At 43.4% G+C, this 24,478-nt stretch overlaps 1 protein-coding gene across 1 annotated transcript in view; it reads left to right on the forward strand.

Moving 5' to 3' along the window:
* abca2 (ATP-binding cassette, sub-family A (ABC1), member 2) overlaps nucleotides 1–24,478 on the forward strand; it is a 423,663-nt gene that overhangs the window by 241,254 nt on the left and 157,931 nt on the right. Inside the window, exon 24 of the mRNA XM_083912406.1 lies at nucleotides 11,520–11,716. Coding sequence (XP_083768532.1) covers nucleotides 11,520–11,716 — 197 coding nt within the window. The remainder of the gene's footprint in view (nucleotides 1–11,519; nucleotides 11,717–24,478) is intronic.

Consider the following 24,478-nt stretch of genomic DNA (forward strand, 5'->3'; position numbering starts at 1 on the left):
AACGCTATATGAACAAACCCTCAAAGTCTTAGACCCGAAGTCAAACTTCTACCACCATTGTCTTATTTTAAAGAAGTATAAACTTCTGAGCTAAGGACAACCTAATAAAGTAATCCAATATTTGCTTTTTTAAAAAGAAATCTACATAATCCCCCCCCCCCCACACACCTCTTCAACCGTGTATCACTCAGAGGTCAGATAGAAGCTGGACAACCAGAGGCTCATCTAGAGGAGATTGTGTTGTACCATTTAGAAAAAGTGCCTTTCGCCACTCAGCATTCTCAGTTACAGCATCTCAGGAATGGTATTCACTACCAGGTGACATCAGAAATATTAGTTCTTACCGTTCCTTTATGTGGAAATTAGGACTGCAAATGCTTCCCCTGAAGACTTCTTGGTTACAGTCCTGCCTGTTTCTTATGTGATCATGTCCTGTCTTGTGATGTGCATGTTAGTGTGTAAATCAATGTGTTGGTGGTGCGTGTTTGTGCTTTATGCTGCTATATACTGTATGTCTGTCCTGCTTGTTTTGTGCTGCTGTATATGTCCTTTTATGTAGGTGTGTTTCTCCTGTTTTATTCTGCTGCATAATGTTATAATGTCCACAGGGTAGTTTTTTTTTTGTTTGTTTGTTTAATATTTACTCATTCATGCATTTTATCTCTGTAATTTTAGGTTGCCTTTTCAATATTTGCAGGGGACTACAGATGCAAAATATCCTCTTTGGCTAACTCTGGCTCACTTACAGCCTGGCTGTTGATGAGTTTGCAATGTCCCTGAAATAAACAAACAGATAAATAAATACATTCACTCACACTCTCTTTGTCTTAACAAGCCATAAAACATAACCTGTGATTATTTAAAAAACTGTAAAAGATATCCAAAAACTGTCTGATGATTTTATAGATGAAAGTCCTGTGGATTATTTAAAGTTGGAATGAAGTCTGAAGGTGGAAGTATGTGGGACTAGATGAGGTTCAAATAGGGGCATGTTAAAAACTATTTTTAGCTGATCCCCATTGGTTTGCATTATAAAAGAAATATGAAAAAGGCTGAATATATGAAAAGGTATGAAAGGCAGAAAAAGGTTGAATATCAGCAAAAAAGCTGAACATTTTGGTAATTGACTCGTTTTTGTAGCTCAAAGTATGCAGCAGCTAGAGGTGACGTACATGAAAAACATACCGAAGAAGTATGCACAATAATAATAAACCTTAGGATAAGATACTGTAGTACAAATAAACAAAATGGCAGAAAGGTATAACAATAGTTGGAAATGCTCAAAGCATTTTTTTAGTTAAAAACCATATGCATAAATCTTCTGTTCTGGGCGAAAAAAACTCATACTCCTTTTCTTGGGTTGCTCATTTTCTCTCACTCATTTTAATCTTCAACTGTTTGTGTATCAGAAGGCGAAGGAAGAACCCAGACTTTCTGCAGTTCCTCAATATTTACTCTCCACTTTCTACCCAAATTTCCCCACCTCCTTTCAACTACCATTAATCATGTGTTGTGCAGCACGTACATCGATTTACATCATCCCTGTCTGTCCCCCACCTTAGAGGAACTGCTTTCCCCAGCCTGCTTCACAGGAACCTTAGTTCTTTTTTTTTGCAAGCTGTCTTTTACTAGCAGTTGCCTAGGGGTGGAACGGTGCACAAAATCCACTGTTCGGTTCATATCACGGTTTTGGGGTCACAGTTTTTGGTTTGGTTCGGCTTGGTTGTTTTTTTCCATTTCTTTTAGATTCGAAAAATACCATGTATTAGATCTATAGCCTAATAACTAGATTATTTTCTTTAATCAGATATTCTTAAGGTCATGCAATCATGCAAAAACTGAAATAGTGAGGCTTGTTTAGGGATTACTGTAACAATCTTAAATTTAAGTGAAGTGAGATTTTAAAACAGTAGTAGAGACATTGCTGCATTTACACGTTTATGTATTTATTTGCCAAAAAGGTAAACAATTGTTTGTCTTCTAGGTAAGAATATAAACACTTATACATTATCAAATCTTTTTTTTTAAATCAAGAAAATAGGTTTTCTTTCACTAAAATACGCACAAACAGCAATTATTGAACTGACTGAGACGGAATTGGGGCCGGTTGACGAAAATGATCCAAAATGAGGGGCTGGAAAAATATGAGCATCACTTTAATGGATATTGTAAAACAATGCAGCGACATATGAGTACAGATATTGTCTTTATTTGATCATGTAAATAGTATTCATAGGCCTCAAAGTGCAACAAGCTTGTCAAAAAACAAAACTTGTTAAATTAACATACCTGTTAACCAGAGGTTTTCACTCAATTATTGGAATAAAGTACAAGTTTGAGGCTCTTGTCCTTTACTTGAATATTTTATTTACATGCTACCTTATGCTTCTAATCCACTACAAATCAATGGAAATATTCTACTTTTTACTGCACTGCATTTATCTGATTACTTCAGTTACTAGTTACTTTGCAGGCTTACAAGTACATATGAAACATTAGTGTAGTCATCAAAAACTAGACTGACAAAAATTAACGTAACATAAATGCAGAGTAGCATGATTTTTTTGAAAATTCCTTATTAACTTACACTCTTTACGCACCGATATGGCTGCAGAGTAAACACAGGCTTCCCAGTGAGAGAAACAAAAAACTCCTCTGTCCATTCACTGTTGAACTGACAGTTTTCTGTGACAACCTTTCTTTTTTTAGTAGAAAGAGACATTGTGGTGGTGATTTAACCACAGATTTAGATTCAGAAACGATTGAGAACAACAACAGCTCTCAGCCTACTCCTTTCCTCTTGCACACAGACTGTGGATAACTGTGATTTAGTTACATGTCATTAATACCTAATAGTTGCACACTTAGATGATAGAGATTATATAGTAAAGCAGGTTACAATCGTATGATTAATCTTGATGTTGCTATAAACACCCCATTACATCCCAAGACTGTATCTTATTGTCCTTTACACAGCCTCTTTCAGGGCTCATTGGTCTCAATACTCACCATTCTTCTTCTTCTTTTTTTTTTTTTTACACATTTTGTAATTGAATTCCGCAGACAATCAGACAAGAGCAATTATAACATTTGTACAGTGTATCATCACGTCTGCCTTAAGGTGAAAAACTGGAACAAAAACAAAAAAACCCAACATAAATCCCACTATCCCTCCCAACGACTCATGTCAGACGTGGTCACAGTAACCAACTAAGTAATTGAATCACACATATGACACGTTGTCGGCAGAATTTTAGACGGAGGGAGCCTAAAAGGATCAGTCAAGTAATTGGGTTCCAAACTTGTGTTAAGAGCCTGTTTGAGGGTTTGAAATATATCGGACCAAAATTCAGTAAGCTTCGAGCACGTCCAGAACATGTGTGCATGGTTGGCTGGGGACTGCTTACAACGGTTATAAGCATCACTGTGACTAGGGTATATCTTAGCCAATTTAGCACCTTCCACTGTAATAGGCCGTGCCTGGCACAAAGGATGAGGATGAGTGAACCAGTTTTAGAATGTCTCTTCACTGGGTCTCAGTAATGTCTACCCCCAACTCCTTATCTCATGCATTTTTAGGCAATACAGTGGGGACTGGGCTAAGAAGCAATCTTATTATAAATGACAGATATCAGTCGTTTGTGTTGCACATTGAGAGACAGGAACTGGTCCATCTCAACTTCAGGGGGGCATTTCGGAAAATGTGGGAATTGCTTTTGGATAAAATGTCTCATTTTAGGGTGCCGAAAAAAATGGCTACATGATTGTATTTGTTCCACATAGATGCAAAGGATGCAAAAACACCTTTGTCACACACGTCATTAAGCGTTTTGAGCCCCTTATCAGACCATGCAGTGCAGGGTCGTTGCAGAAAGGAAGAAACACATTAATTCAAAACCGGTGCAAGGATCAAAGCCATTTGCAAGCCAAACTGCTTCCTGAACTGGATCCAAATTTTAATGTTATTGGTGACAACCGAATAGGAGAGACCTTATGGGGAGCTGTGAGCAAATCGTAGAATGCAATGAGCAGGAAGAAGATGTTATCTCAGTATGAGCCCAGGGCAGGCAGACGTCTGTAACTCCTCCGCAGAGCCAATATAAAAGTTTCTTAATGTTGCAAGCCCAGAAGTAATGGCAGAAATTGGGGAGTGCTAGTCCCCCTTCAGATTTAGAGCGTTGAAGAATACGTTTTTTGATACACGCTGGTTTATTCTGCCGTTGACATATTACGGTGGTGTATCTGTCAAACAAGACCAATATTACTATGTGTTGTGACTTTTGGGGTCCTGAAACGTAAAATTATCAAAAGTTGCAGGAGCGAGACTCAACCTGTGTCTACTTCATCTCAGCCAAACCAGAAGTCACTATGGCCATTCTTGACAACCAATTAACAGGAGAGAAACCCCCTTTCTTTGTGCAAGCTTGCAGTTTATTTATTCCTAACCGATGTTGCAGGTTACCACATAGAAAATCCAGACTGCAAATATCAAAATCTCCAAAGTAAGAAGCAGGAATATTCAGAGGGAGATGTGACAGGATAGATCACAGGTACAGTCATCTTATTAATAGAATGTATTTTCCCCCACAGCGATAGATGAATTGTAACCCACCTACCAGTGTCAGTTTTCAATTTTTGAAGAAATGGTTCAATATTTTCTCAAACCTTTCTTTGTAATTTGTAAGCGTTGCTTGGATGCCCAGTTATTCAATACCCTTTTTAGACCAGTGAAATTTCAGACGTTTAACGTGGGGCGGCTGTGTCTCAGTGACAGAGTGGGTCGTCCTCCACTCGAGAGATCGGCAGTCGAAGTGTCCTTGGGCAGGACACTGAACCCTGGGTTGCTCCCCGTGCTGCGCATGGGTGTGTGAATGTGGTGTGAATGGTTAGATTAGATGGTACAGTATGTAAATGTCCACTGCCATCAGTGTGAATGTCTGTGTGAATTGGTGAATGTGACAAGTAGTGGGAAAGCGCACTGAGTAGTCAGAAGACTAAAATAGGCACTATATAAGTACAAGTCCATTTACCATTACCATTTAACGTGGCGTAATCATCCATCCGCAGGAACCAATTTGCAAAAAATGCAAACGTGGTCTTCAGACCAAGGGAGGCAGTCCTTTAATTTCAGCATTTACTGTAAAAACAAGAAACGTTCAAAATACGACTGACATTTCCTCAAACAAAGCTATGAAGATGGATCAGATATGTAAAGTTATATTTAACATTGTAAAGAAAAACTAAACAAGGAGGCATTCACAAGGACAGCTACGATCCAGCTACTATTTCAAGGTGATTATTTATTCATATATATTAACAATATCCAAACGTTTTAACGAGTTAAGGTTTTATTCTTTATAAGGTATGTCATACCTAAATACACGTTACATGATGTTTGGGAAGGCTTGTGGTGTAGGAATAGGAAAGGTACCTACAATATGAACTGTGCGTTCAAATAAATTAATAAATCACCTTATTAATTATTAATTAGGCTTATTTTTTTTTTCCTTGTTAAAAAGGGCACCACACCAATATCTGCAGGAATTTTACTAAACTTTTGGCGAGAGTTTAATACTTTTTAAGGTAGAAGAATACTTTATCAACTTCTCTTATTTATTTATTTATATATATTTCATTTGACATTGACAGTGCATATAAATAAACATTTCTGTAAATAGACCACATTTAGACAGAAGACTAGTTTTCATCTGCAGTCCCTGGCCAGATGTAACAGTAGGCTCTCTAAAAGGCAAATAACAAGAACGGTTAAAAAAAAACAACAACAACACATTAACTAAGATAATGGCAACACCTACTGAAAAAAAAATTAATCATAAACACATACCCGGTGAATATTCTATAGTTCAAGGCATGAAGCCTGTGAATATTCTCATTTGTCCAGGTCATCGTAATCCCCAAAGCAATTTCAGTCAAAAGCAACTGGGCTTGGTTATTTGTCTAGGAAGACGTTTCACCTCTCATCCAAGAGGCGTCATCAGTTCGTGTACGCAACTGACCAGGCTGGTCCAACTAACTGGTGTGGAGATCCAGATCCCTTTGTGCACCAAGGGCCAATGACTGTTGTTCGAGTGACAGTCGTTGGTGGGAAGTAGGTTTCAACTTCGTTTGTGGTTTATTGAGTCTTAACGACAGGAGGCCCTTTGTGAACAGTTGTTCTCTGAGGTAAGATTGATGAATCACCTGGGAAGGGATGAAAGGGTTGCATTATAAATTGGAGATAAGTGGTGTCTCAGACCTCCTCCTCTGTTTAGCGATGGTTTCTCCATTTTTGCATAGATGGCTTCTTTTACTCCTCTTTCAAACCACTGGACTCCGCTGTCCACTTACATCTCAAGGAGAAAGTCCACTCATTTGATGACAACAATGTCCACATCCTGAACAGAGAGGACAGATGGTTTGAAAGAGGAGTAAAAGAAGCCAACTATGCAAAAGTAGATAAACCATCATCGCTAAACAGAGAAGGAGGTCTGAGACACCACTTATCTCCAATTTACAGTGCAGCCCTTTCATCCCTACCCAGGAGATTCAACATACTAACCTCAAAGAACAACTATTCACAAATGGCCTCCTGTGACTCCAACGACTGTCGTTAAGACTCAATAGAGCACTAACAAAGTCCAAACCAACTTCCCACCGACGACTGTCACTCTAATGACAGTTGTTGGCACTTGGAACACAAAGGGCTCCAGTGATATCGTCGGTCTTGTGAGAGGTTAAATACCTGGATCTCCGCACCAGTTAGTTGGACCAGTCCCAGCCTGGTTAGTTGCGTACACGAACTGATGAAGCCTCTTGGATGAGAGTTGAAACGTCTTCCTAGACAAATAACCAAGTCCAGTTGCTTTTTACTGAAATTGCTTTTGGGAATCAAGGGATAAAATACATAAAACATGCAGGACAAACAACAGTAGGTATCAGACAAATACAAATAAAGGTAAATAGGAATAACCCATACAGCGAGGCACGCGCATTACATACAGTCAGTAGCACACCAGAGAAGACATTAACAAATTTCATAAAAACAAAACATCAGTCATAAACAAACAAAAAAATACCAAAAAACCCCACAAACAACAACAAAAACAGCACATTAGAACGAATGACATGGGCGGCCAATGCAAGCAGAACAAAATCCCAAACAAACTGACACAAGACGGCAACACCAGGGGGATCAGGTTTAGTGCTGGCAGGTCATCTCATATTATCTCATCTTCAACCGCTTATCTGGGGTCGGGTCGCGGGGGCAGCAACTTTAGCAGGGGACCCCAAGCTTCCCTTTCCCCGGCCACAGCAACCAGCTCTAACTGGGGGATCCCGAGGCGTTCCCAGACAAGTGTGGAGATATATTTTCTCCACCTGGTCCTGGGTCTTCACCGAGGCCTCCTCCCATCTGGACGTGCCTGGAACACCTCCCTAGGGAGGCATCCAGGGGGCATCCTTACTAGATGCCCGAACCACCTCAACTGGCTCCTTTCAACGCAAAGGAGCAGCGGCTCTACTCAGAGTTCCTCACGGATGGCTGAACTTCTCACCCTATCTCTAAGAAAGACTCCAGCCACCCTCCTGAGAAAACCCATTTTGGCCGCTTGTACCTGCGACCTCGTTCTTTCGGTCATGACCCAGCTTTCATGACCATAGGTGAGGGTAGGAACGAAGATTGACCGGTAGATCGAGAGCTTTGTCCGGCCAGCCCTTTTCGTCACAACGGTGCGGTAGAGCGACTGCAACACCGTCCCTGCTGCTCCGATTCTCCGGCCAAACTCACACTCCATCGTCCCCTCACTTGTGAACATGATCCCGAGGTACTTGAACTCCTTCACTTGGGGTAAGGACTCATTCCCTAACTGGAGTAGGCAATCCACCGGTTTCCTGCTGAGAGCCATGGCCTCAGATTTAGAGGTGCTGATACTCATCCCAGGCGTTTCACACTCTACTGCGAACTGATCCAGTGAGTGTTGAAGGTCACTGACCGACGATGCCATCAGGACCACATCATCTGCAAAAAGTAGGGATGAGATCCTCAGCCCACTGAACTGCAACCCCTGCAACCCCACGACTACAGCTTGATATCCTGTCCATGAAAATCACAAACAGGATTGGTGACAAAGCGCACCCCTGGCAGAGGCCAACCCCCACTGGGAACGAATCCGACTTACTACCAAGGATCCAGACACAGCTCTCGTTTTGGGTGTACAGAGATTGAATGGCCCACAGAAGTGACCCCCTCACCCCATACTCCCGCAGCACCTCCCACAGTATCTCCCGAGGGACCCGGTCATATGCCTTCTCCAGATCCACAAAGCACATGTAGACTGGATGGGCATACTCCCAGGCCCCCTCCAGGATCCTTGCGAGAGTGAAGAGCTGGTCTGTTGTTCCACGTCCAGGACAGAATCCGCATTGTTCCTCTTCAATCTGAGGTTCGACTTTAGGACGAACCCTCCTTTCCAGCACCTTGGAGTAGACTTTACCAGGGAGGCTGAGTAGTGTGATACCCATGTAATTTGCACACACCCTCTGGTCCTCTGGAACCACCACCCCGGTCTGCCACTCCCTTGGCACTGTCCCAGACCTCCACGCAATGTTGAAGAGGCGTGTCAACCAAGACAGCCCCTCCAAATCCAAAGCTTTCAGCATTTCTGGATGAGTCTCATCCCTGACTACCTCAGTGACTTCAGCCTTGAGCTCTGCCTCTACAAAAGAGGGCGTGTTAGTCAGATTAAGGAGTTCCTCAAAGTGCTCCTTCCATCGCCGGATTACTTCATCAGCTGAGGTCACCAGCGTCCTGTCCTTACTGTAAACAGCTTGGACGGTTCCCCGTTTCCCCTCCTGAGATGTTGAATGGTTTTGGTGGCGCCCGAAAGTCCTTCTCCATGAAGGTGGCTGGCAGGTCATATTATCAATAAACCAGTTTTTCACATTGGAACTAAAGTATCGATATGTTTAGATCTCTGATACATGTTGGGATGTTTTTCCATTCTCGTGAGGCTGTGACAGAGAAGGCTGACTGACTAAAAGCATTTTTCCTAGACAGAATGGTGCAGCACCCTCTCGTGATGCGACGTGGATTTGTTCTAACGTTTACAAATTCTCTGAGTCGAGGAGTGGGCAAGCCATGTATGATTTTGTAGAAAACACATGTTAAATCTTTTTTCCCAACTCAATAGATCGTATTTTCTTAAAATTGCACAGTGGTGGAATTGCCTTGGTTTTTTTGTCCAGTACTTGTTTGTTTATACAAAGACTTTAGTGGTTATTGTGTTGTGTGATTAGCCTGAGACCAGCTCGTCAAACAGTTGATCATGTGAGAGTTCATCATGGCTGCCTGGGTGGACCTGGAGTTTTTGAAATTAGCAAGATTGAATTGAATCTGTTTACAGATTACAGTTTTTACATGTACCCTGAAATTTAAGTTGGAGTCTAGAATAATGTCAAGGTATTTAAATTATTTTACAATTTCTAGTTTTTCTACTGTGAAGTGAAGTGAAGTGAGCCAAGTATGGATCCCTGCGGGACACCAGTGGACAAGGAGATGGTGTTAGATTGCTGGTTATTTATTCAACCAGTTTGAGTTTGGTTTGAAAGGTAAGATTCAACCCATTTAAGTGCATTAGCAGAAAAATTAATTGGATAACTTGGATAAATGGACCCTGTGATTCACCATGTCAAATGCTTTGCGGAGGTCCAGGAAGACAACGATGCCATCGTTATCTGGCAGTGATTTAATTTTGTCAATGAAGAAACAATTAGCTATCTCTTATCAATTATTTGATCAATCTCTATCCAAAAAAGACTCTTTGCAAAACATAACGAAAGATCACAGACTATAACTTGGGTTTTTGGTTATTTACTACAATTGGGGGACAACTTTTAGAGTTAGGTGATGAAAGTCAGTTGGTCACTTTTTCAAACTCCTGGCGAATACTGTTTTTGATGTAAATTTTAAAAGGGTAATGCTGCGCTGTTGACTAAAGCTTAATTTAACAGGCCAAGATAAAATAAGCTTGTTCTCAAAAACCATGACCACTAACTTAAAATAACATTTGACTGATCCTAAAATATTATTAATCTAATAAAACACTGAACTTATTTGAAACGAAGTCTTGCAGAAAGTTACTTGTAAAAGATAAAGACGAAATTGAATTAGATAGATGTTAGTTAATAAAGAAAAGAATGTACAATGGAAAGACAGGATAACACTTAAGACAAGACTAGACTAGGGAGAAGACTCAAGAGAAGACTGGAGTGGACAGTTTGGGTCTGCAATCTGTTAGTTCCACTTCCAAGGTGTGGCTGAAAGGAGGAGATGCATTCATTTTCATGCTCAAACTGGGAGAAACTCCCTCTTTCTTTAGTCTCAAATAAGAGATCAGTTTTCACATGTAAAGCAAATGAGACCAAATGTATGAATTGAACCAAATTGAACATCTGGACATGGCTTTTACACAGGAGGTCTGATATACAAAAAGCTACCAGTCAAAGGTGAATGAGAAAAGCGTGTCCACATTTTTGACTGGTTCTGTAGATCTTGTGTTTATCTTCTTAAATCACCTGAAAACAACAACAGTCTGCTCCAGTTCAAACACACAGACCTCCTGTGTAATAGCCATGTCCAGATGCATCACCTGTGTTGTACAAATTAGTCCAGGTATGGACTTGCTATTTGTTGTTACACTTTACTTATTGCATGTCTTGCATCCAGGTGCATCATATACACATTAGGTAGGTTTAAGCTGACTGCAGGCATCATGATCATGTTCACCCAGCAACGTGAATATTAGGTAGCCATGTGGAACATGCAGTCCATTCCATCAGACCATATACAGTAGCTACACTGTTTAACCCAAGTCAGTGCCTATGCACAGTGCCATTATGTTTTACAGACATTTGTAGTTCACTAAGAAGGCATGTTGTTTATGCTGTATTTTGCTGAACTTTCACTTTCTTTTGTATTGTGTGTCAGGCACTTAATTCAGCCTCAAAACGAATTAAGCCTCGAAGTTAATCTTGTACGTACAAGATAGTAACTCCTACGTAGGAGATGAACTGCCCATATTTTATTTTTTTTCACATTGTGAGTAATTGTTCAGACACAAGAATCATGACTCAATGAACCTAAAAAAACTCCAGTAGAACAGTTTAAACTTAAATTGACTTTCCACTTATTCTATAGATGTTGCTTCATCACAGGTGGAGTGAAATTGACGACTCTTCAAAAATGTGTGGTGACATGACCAATTTTGTCTATGGTTACCTAGAAACAAGGAGTGACTCTATTTCCCCACAGGCTCAAATCACCCTTCTCTCCTCTACTATATGTGTTGGGAAACTCAGAAAAGCCATTAATTTGCATGTCAGTGGTACCATACATGTTCTGTACAAAAAATGTTTCCTTGTCTCTTCCTTACCTGTCTCACTCTTCTCTATTTGCCTTTACCATTCCGTACTCCCCTGCTCCATCCATCCATCATGTTGTGTGGTTTACCTTCATACTTCAGGACAGGGCAGCCAGCTGCAGCCTCTTTCATCTCTGTCTCCATCCTCCTCTCTGTCACCTTGTTCAGAAGCTCGGGTCACCCAGTTTATTTGCCAGTTTGTGGCATCCTGCCTCCTGGTGTCCGACTCCAACACTGAGTTGTCCTACATCCTGCCCTCCGAGGCTGTCAAGAAGGGCTATTTCAAGAGGCTCTTCCAGGTACACATACACACTCAAAAACCTATCATCTTGTTTCTGGTCATTTGTTACTGGATAAACAGTGAAAAAAATGTACAAAGAATATATTAAAGTTATTTTAGAGTTACTATAAAGGACATCTCAATAATAATAATAACATTTTTCAATAATGTACTACCTGTGAAATATGTTTTTCAGCCATGTACACCCTGAACAGCACAAACCATTTTTGATAGAAAAGAAATGCCTGCACAAAGAGGTACAATACAGTCTTGCCTCCTCAGTGTCAGATTTACTAGGCTAAACAAAAACATTGTACCCGAAAAACACATGAATGCTACATTCCAATGGCTTAGAATCCATCATCTAATTCATTCATTATTATTTTATGATAATTTTTTCAACAATATTTTTATCAAACTTTTATACGTATTTCACTTATACAGACAACAACCAAAACAATAACATCCATAAAATAAAAAGACATTCACATACTTCACACATTTAACAGACTAACTAAACCAAATAAAACAAACACTCAACAACATCTATCAACACAGCAGTTCCAAGTTGATTGTGCACTGTAGCATTTAAGAAACTCTATTTATAAACTCTATCTATAAGGTTTCCACATAGTCTGAAACTCTGCAGTCCTTCCACTGGTTATATAAGCCAGTCTTTCCAACACAATACAAGATGCCATCCACATATGTATAGAGGGCACATCAATTTTTTTCCAAGACAAGGTGATCAGCCTCCGAGCCTGCCTGTTGTTGTTGGGTATCTGTTGCTGCTGGTACTTTCGTCCTCAGCCACCAGCTCTTTACTCAAGCCGTCTCACCAGATTTTCTCCTTCTGTTCGCTCATTAAATAACAAAGCCCTCCTTATCCATGACCTCATCTCAGAAAAATCCCTGGATTTGTATGTCTTACTGAGACATGGCAGAACCAGCAAGAGTTCATAACTCTCAACCAAGCCACTCTCCCAGGTCATGGATATATCCATAAGCCACACAACCTTGGTCGTGGTGGTGGGCTTGCTGTTATCCACAGTGCTGACATCCTGGTAAAAGAGATCCCAGTGAATACTACATCCTTTGAATGTGTTCACTTCATGTTGACTGGGTCTGCACAGCTAGAGGTTGTTCTTATCTACCACCCCCCCCCCCCCCCAAAGCCTCTGCCTGTTTCCTGTCAGAGCTCACTGAACTGCTTGCCACTGTTTGCCCGACATCCCCGTCTACTATCCTGCTGGGTGATTTTAACATTCATGTGGATTCCAGTGATTGCTCTTTTGCGACTGACTTTTTATCATTGCTGGACTGCTTCAATTTTACACAACACGTGCATGGCCCCACACATGAAAAAGGGCACACCCTGGACCTGGTGTGTTGTACTGGCATAACCCCCCTCAACCTGCAGTACACTGACCTGGCTGTCTCTGACCACCACGCTGTCCTATTCCTGGTCCCTGTGCGTCTCCCAAAGCAGTGCACCAAACGGCCCATCACCTTCAGGAACATCAAACGGGTGTGTACTTCCACTCTATCTGACTCCCTGGCAACCAATCTCGCTACCCACCACCCCTTCCAAACAGTTGATGACATGGTGAAACATTACAACTGTGCCCTCTCTCTCAGCCTGGACTTTGTAGCTCCTCTCACCACACGCTACATGTCTTTCTCTCGTCCCGCCCCCTGATTCACCCCTGAGCTCCGCAGGATGAAGACCATAGGTCGCAGGTTCGAGAGACAATACAGAAGATCAGGCCTCACTGTCCATCGTGAAGCATTTAAAGAGCACGTCGCAAACTGCAAAGAAGCCCTCTCACAGGCAAAAACACGGTATTACTCCACATTAATCAGTAACCAACAAAAACACCCCAAATTGCTATTCTCCACCATCAACCGTCTTCTTCACCCTCCTGATGCTGCTAAAAACTCAGATGCAGCTGAACTCTGCTCCAGGTTCTTGGATTTCTTCCAGAAGAAGGTGGACACCATCCATCGGCAGCTCCAGTCTCCTGGGCTCTCCCCCTGCCCCACACTGTCCCAGCATGACCTTCACCAGTCAGCTGCCTGCTCACCTCGGTGCTGCCTGTTATTCTCTCCAGTAGACACAGACGAAGTAGAAAAACTGGTCACCTCAGCTAAAAAGTCAACCAGCAGTCTTGACCCAATGCCCACCACCCTGGTCAAGGCCTGTCTTCCCAATCTCCATCATCCAGTGGAAAACATCACAAATGCAACTCTTGCCTCTGATGTAGTACCATCCAGCTTCAAAATGGCAGCAGTCATCCCCACTCTCAAAAAACCAGGCACAGACCCTGACGACCCTAACAACTATCGTCCGATCTCAAACCTCCCTTTCATCAGCAAAATCCTACATTTTGGCACACACACACGTTCTCAGCTCCAGTGGCTAACCCTAAAGCTAGCGCTAAAACCCGACACATTAACCGTAGCCTCATGTCGCATGAACTTTCTAAAACAGAAAGTATTGTTACGTTATGTCTTGACTTACCTAAATGTCATTATGGGATGCCCTGAGGTGTCTCTTAAGACCCGTGGTGTTTTTTCCAGTGATTTTGTGTTCGCATTTCTCCCTTTCTTTTTCCACAACACATTCCGTTTTGCTTTCCACATCTATGTAATGAAAGTGTTTCTTCTTTTTCACCCAAACACGACCCCTGGTCGGTGTCACACTGTGTTCTCATGTTTCTTTAGTTGTCGTTAACGCTAACCCTAACGTTAACACTAACCCACAGCAGCGGCATTTTCAGAATCTAAATAATGCGCGTGTGGGGATTGAGGAAGTGACGTCGCCCAGACGTGAGACTGGGAGAGAAACTTCAAAATAATAATAATAACGTGACTAAACGAGACGAAACAACATTATTTCGTCTCATTTTTATTCGTCAACGAAATTGCAGTATATATTTCGTCTTAGTCATCGTCACATGCCCAGCATTTTCGTTTCGTCTCGTCTAGTTTTTGTCACGTGATAAAGGTTCGTTGACGAAGATATTTCGTCATCATTTTCGTTGACGAAAGCAACACTACTCAACTGTCTCGGATCACCTGCCATGCTGTTGATCATCCTGCTGTGTCTGACTCTTGCCCATCCTTCCCATCTCTGGACGGAAAATGTGAAGTGGACTTCTGTCTACTCAAGCCTTTACAGTCCAGCACTCCATCTACACTCAACATTAGAATCAGAAATACTTGAATAATCCCAGGGGGAAATTGTTTTAATAAAATAGAACTGTTTAACACATAATCTCGCACAACCAAATCCTGCCTCATAGATAAGAACATTGATCTAATGTGTCTTACTGAGACCTGCATCAGCCTGAGTCCTTTTTTGTTTTAAATGAAGCCTGTCCCCCTGGCTCAATTTATTTCAACAAAAAGCCTGTCACACCGGTCGCAGTGGCGGGCTAGCTGTTATACACTGCAGTAACCTGAAACTAACTCCCCTGTCTCTGCCTAAACCATCCTCTTCGAATGCCTTGTATTTAAATGCAGCCCCCCTTTCCCTGTGACTGTTCTTCTCATTTACCGGCCACCCAAACCAAACCCAGCTTTCTTCTCAGAGATAAATTACCTTCTCACGTCACTCTTTACCACATCTTCCAATACCATCATACTCGGTGATGTGAACATTCATGTTGACACCCCCTCCTGCCACCCTGCAGCTGAATTTCTACACTTACTGCATTGTCTCAACCTCAAACTTTATGTTGACGTCCCCACACACAACAGAGGCCACACACTCGACCTGGTCTTAGTGTGTTTTATGACACCTCAACTTTATAACTGAATCCCCTTCTCACTGATAACACAGCCGATAGGCATCAGCAGATTAAGAATACACAAACGAGACAAATTTTTGTTCTAAAATAACCGCTTAATAAAGGGTTGTGACTGTGACAGACTACTCAGATTTTCTTGAGATGAACTATCACCAAATCACAGAAATCTTTTAATATTGTATTTTTCATCAAGTCTGAAAATAAGGTTTAAACACAATGCTATTGTACTGCGTTGGAAAAAAGGTAAAATCTAAAACAATTACTATATTTTAAATCCCATTCTGTTTGAATGTGTCAGGACATCATATCATCATATAATGATTTCAGATCATTGTTGGGGGCTATCTGCCACTGGTGGACCGGAACAGTGGGGAGAGTACACGTCACTACACAGTGGGACTTTACAAAGAGACTGCCAGAGCTGGCAGCCCATCTAGATAGTTAGAGTTGTGGTCTCCAATGTGAGAATTTGATCTTCTCCAGTTTCAGAAGACCTTAAATGTCTTGTCGCCAGACTTAGATTTATGGTGGTTGAGGAGACTTCCAACCAAAAGAATTATCTTTCGAGCAATAACGTACAATACAAACGAGCTGGCCAGCGGGGGGAGAGGGAGGGGGGACAGTGTGAGTGCACCCTCAATGGCCAGCAGCTAGGCTGCTTAAACAGCATTGGCCCATTGTGTTGCGGGTATAAGGGTGCCCTCACACTGGCCGTGCCTACCGTGCCCCGGACTTTAGGGTACTTGTCCCCCCCCTCCCTCTCCCCCCACTGGCCAGCCCGTTTGTACTCACACTGCCTGGGCCTCGCGCAAATGCTTCTTGCCTGTCCATACGTCATCATGCCGTAACACGTCACACGCATTGATTGACATCATTGCAATGCCTCGCTTTGTTTACAAATCTTTCCATAGACCTTGGAGTTTTTGTGCGTCTTGTCCGACTGTTTTTGAATATTTTCATCCGACCAAATCTGCAGTAAACACTCCTCCTCCGCATCACACCAACGTGAACCTTCGCCACCATTGTTGTTGTTGTTAAATGTCCGTGCATGGTCCGTCTTTTTTTTTTTTTTGCACTTAAACTGTTCAAACGAACTAGGCTTTACCCATAAAACCTGTTTTGGCTCGGTACGGAAGGACAGTGTGAGTGCGCCCTAAGACTTGAGCCGCTTTAAACAGGAGAAGCTCCTCTCTACACCTGCAGAATTAGCTCCAACTGTTGCTACTAATGACAACAGTTTGTACAGCTGAGGCATTGCCCTGTCCAACTCCATGTCTTTCAGAAACAGCAAAAAAATCACACAGCTTTCCCCTGTTGCCCTGCAAGTCCTGGTTTGAATTAAGGACCTCTAGTTCAGACCTCAGTCTCCCTGAATCAAAGAACTGGCCATAACTTTTCAGGACACTCTAAAAACACTCTCTGGAAACACGTCTCATCTCATCAAATTTCCCTGGATTGACTAATTCTAAGAAGCACATGCTTTCAAAATTTGCAAAATGCAGAAGTATCTGCTCTGAAAGATTGTCTGGGATGATCATGTAAAGCACTTCTTGGGATTCTACCGTTGTGACAGACAGGGCTTTCTCGGGGGCTCAGTGTGTGGGTCTGATGTAAGATCTGCTGCTTTGGCATAGACAGCCTGGAAAGCCCCCTCTGACCTCTTCTCTGTGACATAAGCAAGAAGAGACTCTTTTCTTGCAGTATAAAACATCCATAGATCTGTGCTGGACAATGTCCCCCTGGGTTCTTGAAAAGTTTTCTGTCCACACGGACCCTGCTCAAGAAATATCTGCGTCCACACGAAACCAGGGAAACCAGCTGAAAATGCTGTAATACACATGCCATGCCTGAGTGTGGCGCTGTAACTGCTACAGAAATACACCAACACAGAGAAGAAGAGACGGAGCCCCGCTGTTGTGTAGAATCATATTACAAACAACGGAGAGTTTGTCGCCAAATATGTCGACTTCCCAAATCCTCCTTCATCATAGAGAGAAATCTGTGAACTGTTTCTGTTGTTAGTGGAGACTTTTGTGGTGTTTAGGACTCTGATGCACAAATCAATCTGTAGATTCAAGATTCAATTCAATTCAAGATTCAAGAAGCTTTATTTATCCTGAGGGAAATTATAGTGCAACAGTTTCAATACAAAGGTGGGAAAGGATCAGAGTAACAATAAGCTAACATAATCAAATCAAAATAAAGCTAACGTAAAATAAATCAAACAATTAACTAAGTGTGACAGAGTGCAACAGATATTATGGTTAAGCGTAGGTATATACAACAATACGCAGCGTGCAGTTCAGCAGCATACTGAAATAAAATAAGTACAAACTAAATAAGTGAGAAGGAGCGATAAATGATACAGTGAAATGTAGCAGCATTTCCTACAGAGCTAGGTTACAGTAAAGCACAGTAAGGTGTAGCAGCAGTAAGTTACAGTACCCCTAAATAAAGTGATGTAGTGGTGATGTAAAGTGACAGTGTAAAGTATAGCAGCATTTCTTACTGAAGTAAGTGACAGTACAACTGTATAAAGTGGTGCAGTGATGATATGAAGTGACAAAGTGACATTTTCTCAGGATACAGTGTCTCCACTGTTCCTTACCTGACCGGGGGGAGATGAATTATAAAGTTTGATGGCCACCGGAAGAAAAGACTTCCTCCGGCGTTCGGTATTACACCAGGGGAGAATGAGTCTGTGGCTATAGTGCTTCTGCTGGGGGTCAGCAGATGGTGGAGAGGGTGAGAGTTGTTGTCCAGGATGCTGTGCAGTTTAGACAGCATCCTCCTCTCAGACACCGCCACCAAAGAGTCCAGTTTGACCCCCAGGACGGAGCCAGCCTTCCTGATGATCTTACTGATTCTCTTGGCGTCTGCTGCCCTAAGTCTGCCGCCCCAGCACACAACAGCAAAGAAGATGGCACTGGCTACCACCGACTGATAGAACATCCTCAGCATGGTGTTACATACATTGAATGACCGGAGCCTCCTCAGGAAATAGAGACGACTCTGGCCCTTCTTGTAGACAGCCTCAGTGTTCTTGGACCAGTCCAGTCTTTTATCCAGGTATACTCCAAGGTATTTGTAATCCTGGACAACATCCACAGTTACGCCGTTGATGGAGATGGGTGTGGGGGCAGATTTACTCCTGCGGAAATCCACCACTAGCTCCTTAGTCTTGGTGGCGTTTAGAATCAGGTGATTAGCTGCAAACCAGTTGACGAAGGAGTCCACAACACCCCTGCATTCCTCCTCCTTTCCCTCACTGACACAGCCAACAATTGCAGGTGGCAGGACTCAGAGAGGAGCTGAAAGTCTGAGGTGTACAGGGTGAACAGAAAGGGGGAAAGAACAGTTCCCTGTGGAGCTCTAGTGCTGCTGACCACAGTGTCAGACACTCCGTCCTGCAGTCTGACATACTGTGGTCGACCCGTCAAGTAATCCGTAATCCAGGAAATCAGGCGAGGGTCCACCTGCATCGCCGTCAGCTTACGTCCCAGCAGAGCACGCCGGATGGTATTGAACGCACTGGAGAAGTCCATGAACAAGATTCTCACTGTGGTTCCCGGTCTGTCCAGGTGGACGCAGGCACGGTGAAACAGGAAGATGATAGCGTCCTCCACACCTAGTCTCGGCTGGTAGGCAAACTGTAGAGGGTCCAGTGATGAGCTGGCCAGGGGCCGAAGAAGTGACAGGACCAGCCTCTCCAGGGACTTCATCAGGTGCGACGTCAGCGCCACCGGTCTGTAGTCTTCGGAGGCGCTGGGACGCACCTTCTTTGGTACTGGTACCAGGCAGGATGTCTTCCACAGCACAGGGACCTTCTCAAGACTCAGACTGAGGTCGTAGATGTACTGCAGGGCTCCACACAGCTGGGTCGCACATGCTTTGAGGACCCTCGGGCTGACACCATCGGGACCTGCTGCCTTGCCTGGGCGGAGTCTGCACAGCTCCTTCCTCACCTGAAGGTCTGCCTGCTGTGTGTGTTGGTGGGGGTGGAGAGAGGTGATGGCGGGGGGGGGGGGACAGGTAGGGCAAAATCAGGAAGGAATTGAGGGGGGGGGCTGTCAGCAGGGCTGGAGGTTTGGAGGTGGAAGGTTGTGGAGGAGCCGTGGGGGGGTGGTCCAGAGCCCTTTTGTCAAATCTGTTGAAGAACAGATTCAGCTCATTGGCACGTTCAGTACCACCTCCTACTGTCTGGCTACCAGATGGTTTGTAGCCAGTGATGCTCCTCATACCGCTCCACACGTCCTTTAAATTGTTCTGCTGGAGTTTGTGCTCCAGCTTCCTCCTATAGGTGTCTTTGCCCTGTTGGATCCTCTCCTTCAGCTCCCTCTGGACCTGCCTCATCCGCTCTCTGTCCCCTTCTCTGAAGGCCCTCTTCTTCGCATTCAGCAGGACCTTGATGTCTCTGGTGACCCACGGCTTGTTATTTGGGAAACAGCTCACAGTCACTGTAGGAAAGACGCTGTCCACACAGAAATTGATGTACCCTGTTATGCAGTCCGTGAGATCATCAAGGTCCTCTCCATGCGAATCACAGAGCAAATCCCAGTCTGTAAGTTCAAAGCAGCCCTGTAAAGCTTCATCCGTCTCCTGTGAACATCTCCTCACAGTCCTGGTGATCACAGGAAGCCACTGGACTTGGGGCTTATACAGGGGCTGCAGGTGGATGATGTTGTGGTCTGATCTTCCAAGAGGAGGAAGGGCAGTGGAGCTGTAAGCCTCCTTAACATTAGCATACAGCAGGCCCAGTTTCTTGTTTTCCCTGGTGTGACAGCCCACAAACTGCTTGAAAGTGGGCAGTGTTGCAGCCAGAGTGATGTGGTTGAAGTCCCAAGATATTGCAATGAATGCGTCTGGGTGCCGTGTCTGAAGGCCCGCGACGACGGTGTGGATGACGTCACTCACGTGCGCTGCGTTTGCAGTCGGAGGAATGTAAACAACCAGAATGATCATGTGTGAAAACTCCCTCTGCAGATAATATGGCCGAAGACTCACGGCAAGCAGCTCAGTGTCCGGGCTGCACACACGCTCCTTTACAGTAACGTGTCCAGGACACCACTTATTGTTAATAAGAATAGCAAGTCCACTACCCGTCTCTTGCCACTCTCACGGTGACTCCTGCCCGCCCGAACAGTCTGAAAGCCGTCCAGAGTTACGTTAGAGTCCGGGATGTCCTCGTGGAGCCACGTCTCCGTGAAACACAGCACACTGCTCACACGATACATCCACTGAGTCTTCACCAGGCCCGCCAGCTCGTCCATCTTACTAGCCAGCGACCTCATGTTCCCCATGGTGATGGAAGGGGGAGATGGTTCGTATCTCCTCTTCTTTTCCAGGTGTTTACATCCAGCCTTACATCCCCTGTACTTTCTCCTCAGTTCTGTGGGGATTTCAGGCCTCTCCCGCATTAGCGCCATTGGTGCTAGCGACAACAGCTGTTCACGGGTGTAAACAATGGAGCCGCCGCATTGTTGCGTCCAGACGGAGACGCGGTCTGCAAAAATAGTCCCAAGAATGAGACAAACGGACAAAAACATGTTAGAAAGTTAACGAACATAGTTGGCTAAGGTTAGCACGACGACTTACAGGAAAAAGCACTAGTAAAAAAGACAGTAAAATAAGATAAAATAGCGAAAAAGTGCGGAAAGGAGAGAGAGCAACTGTTGCTGGCTGCCGCTTTACACAGCGCCGGAACCGGAAGTTGTCCAACTGATCTCAATGAGCAGCGGGTGCTGCTGTGAGCCCTTCCCCATCCCAAAGCACTCACAGGCGGGCACTGTCTCGCTACTTTTTGAGACCTTCTTGGCAACTTTATTTATAAAAAGCTACTAGCGACCAATTTGGTGTCTTATTAAGAGCATCAGGGAAAAGGGAGAAATATATGGTCGGCCTTATTCATTCCCATGCATGTGGCTCAGAGTACAGTTCAGTCTGTGTGTCTCTCCACGCAGCAGCACTGTTGTTGTTATGTGACGCCGTGGGGGTTAGAGATCCGAGATGTGGAGATGACGGCATCGTTAACAAAGTATGCGTTTTCGCCACGAGGGGCGTTCTCAAATATTCCTGCTCTGGGACCTGGTTACAGAAAGTTTTAAGGCTTTTAAGGCTTTTTAAGGCTCTGATAACACCGGCTGCGTGTGGATGGTCGGCCTAACCGGTATTAACCCTAACTGGGAGAAGAGATATTGGTCGATAAGATGCGCAGCTCAGTGGGTCCTTACTCTTATAAATTAGGGAGATGGAAGACTGCATAAGAGTGGGTAACAGGGTTCCTTATTTAAATAAATGGGTAAACATTTCACGTAATAGTGGAGCTAGCTGATCTCAGAATTTTTTTATAGAACTCAACCAAGATCTAACTTTCAATTTCAACTTCAACAAAACTTTATTTACCCCTGAGGGGCAATTGAGTTTTCAAAAGAGGGGACGAAAGGGTGAGAACAGGAGGAGAGGAGAAAAAATGCTGCTCCAAGACTGTGCTCCTGTGGGGGAGTATAGTGTTCCGACGCAGAGATGCAGCACAGCCGTCTCCAGCGCATTAAGGTGAAGGGGGGGCACACACACACACCCACAGACAGACACAGGTCGCACACTGATATTTGGATTATAATGAACTGCAGTTTAATTCTTTCCTATGGACTATTTAACATATACAACTGACAGAATACGGTTTTAAGGAACTGAACTCGAATCAAACTAACATAATAACTGGACACAGTGGCGGCTCCTGACAATTTCTTAGATTTAGGCTTAGATTTAAACTTCTCTTTATTGATCCCTTTTGAAAAAACTCCTGCAAGGAAATTGAATTTTCAACAGATTACAAAAACACAAGGGAGGTATAAAAAAATAAATACAGTTTAAGATAGCCAATAAACTCTCAGCTAGATAAATACAGAAAGTATAAAAAAACAATAAACAGTAAACAATAAATTCTTAGTTAAATATATACAAAATAGATATATAGATACGTGACTGAATTTCCTCGGCAGATAATATGGCAACATTAGACTGTTCTCTGCTCGCTCTGCCTTTATTCTAGCCCGGGCCTTGCAGCCCCTGGGTCTCCTCCATTGCTCCCCCGGGATGGGGTGTCGTATCCAAGCTTGTCCCTTTGTGCGTAGAACCAGCAGTTCCTCTCTTGAGTAATTGAGAAAACTGGCTCTTGGTTGCATTTTAAGTTTAGAAATATCCATAAGATATATAAAAAACACAATTTCTTCACAAGAAAAGTAAAAAAGAAAGAAAAGGTTAAAATAGGGTAAAAGAGCTAAAAACCTGAGAGCTACTGGAGAGGCAGCTGTCTCCTACAGCGCCAGAATGGAGAAACTTACAATGCTGTAACTACAGGGGGCAACTTTTGGGATGATGGCTAAGATGACCTGTTCAATGGGTCAAATCATAAAAAATAAAAGTCAGTGACAGTGTTACATTAAATTGTTTAATTTCAGACATAAATTATACATACTGTACAGTATTTTTGTAAAACTATATCAACTTGAATGTCTCAAATAAAATACATTTGGTTCCACAATAAAACACTTCAAGCGTGGCCATCAACAGATACATTTTTATCTACTAGTTAAATCCCCGCTAACACAGTTTACAGTTTCTAGCCATCATGGATGCTATAGCGATAATCAAATCAAAACACATTATACTATCATCAAAACTGTAATTAATTAAATCTTTCAGGACATATTCAGTATATATTTGGCTGGTATTATGCAATTAATACAGCTATTTACAATTCAACATTTGGAGAGTTCAACATAACACAACTCACCATTTAATAATATACACTCATTCATCACTTGAAATTTTGCTTGCCTCTCTTTCAAGCAGGCACAGTGATCAATTACCCTCTCATTGAAATCAGGCATGTTCCTGACAAGGTCTCTCTGGAAAGCATGGCCAATGCATTCAGAAATTTCTGTGCCATTGTATTTCTCAGGAACATCTTGATTCTCTTTAAGATGGAGAAACACCTCTCAGCTTGTCATTGGAGTGGTTATAAAGATGTTGAACAGCGCCACAGTCTCAGAGAAGGTTTGTTGTCTTTGGAGTGGTATAAGGATGTTCAACAGTGCACCAGTCTCAGAGGTTTCCTGGAGGTTGTAGCTCTGTAGAACCTGGTACAGAGCTAGCTTACCATAGGCCCTAGCAGCTCCAGGACGAGTCTCTCCATGGTTTTCATGATGTGGGACGTCAGGGCCACTGGTCTGTAGTCCTGAGGGCCACTGGGATGCGGCGTCTTTGGCACAGGCATGAGGCAGGACGTCTTCCACAGAACAGGGACTCTCTGGAGGTACAGGCTCAGGCTGATGACTTGACTCAGCACTCCACACAGCCGGGGGGCACAGGCTTTAAGCACCCAAGGAAATAGGCCATCGGGGCCTGCAGCTTTGCCAGAGTGGCGTCTCATCAGCTGTCTTCCCACTAGGTTACATGTGAAGGACACAATAGAGATGTCCGTTGGGGGAGGGCCGAGGTCATCAGGTTGTGGAGGACATGATGTAGAGCAGGGGGAAGGGGTAAAATAGAAGTGAGAATGTGAGGGGCAGTCAAGGGGTCTGTAAGGAGGAAGAGTAGGGGGAGGTAAAGTGGCGTTAATTGAGGGGCCGGCAGTAGCAGAGTCATGAACTGAGAAGTTGTTCTTTTTCTTGCTTCCTAGCTTTATTCACCCTTGATGTGTAAGAGATAATATCCCCCCCCCCCCCTAATAACAACTTTAAGAGTCTGCCAAAGCAAGGAGGGGGGGATATTATCCTTGTTGGTTTCTAGGAAGTTATCAATGGCTGTTGAAATCATTTGGCAGGATCTGTTGTCTGTCAGTAATGCAGTATTAAATCTCCATGGGCCCCGGTCAGAAAAGATAAGTGGAAAGGAAAGATCTAATAGCACTGGTGCATGGTCCGATTCAATTATGGCGGAATATATATATTTTTTAACAAAGGGGA

This window comes from Echiichthys vipera (assembly GCF_963691815.1).
Source record: "Echiichthys vipera genome assembly, chromosome: 4".
Classification (NCBI taxonomy): Eukaryota; Metazoa; Chordata; class Actinopteri; order Perciformes; family Trachinidae; genus Echiichthys; species Echiichthys vipera.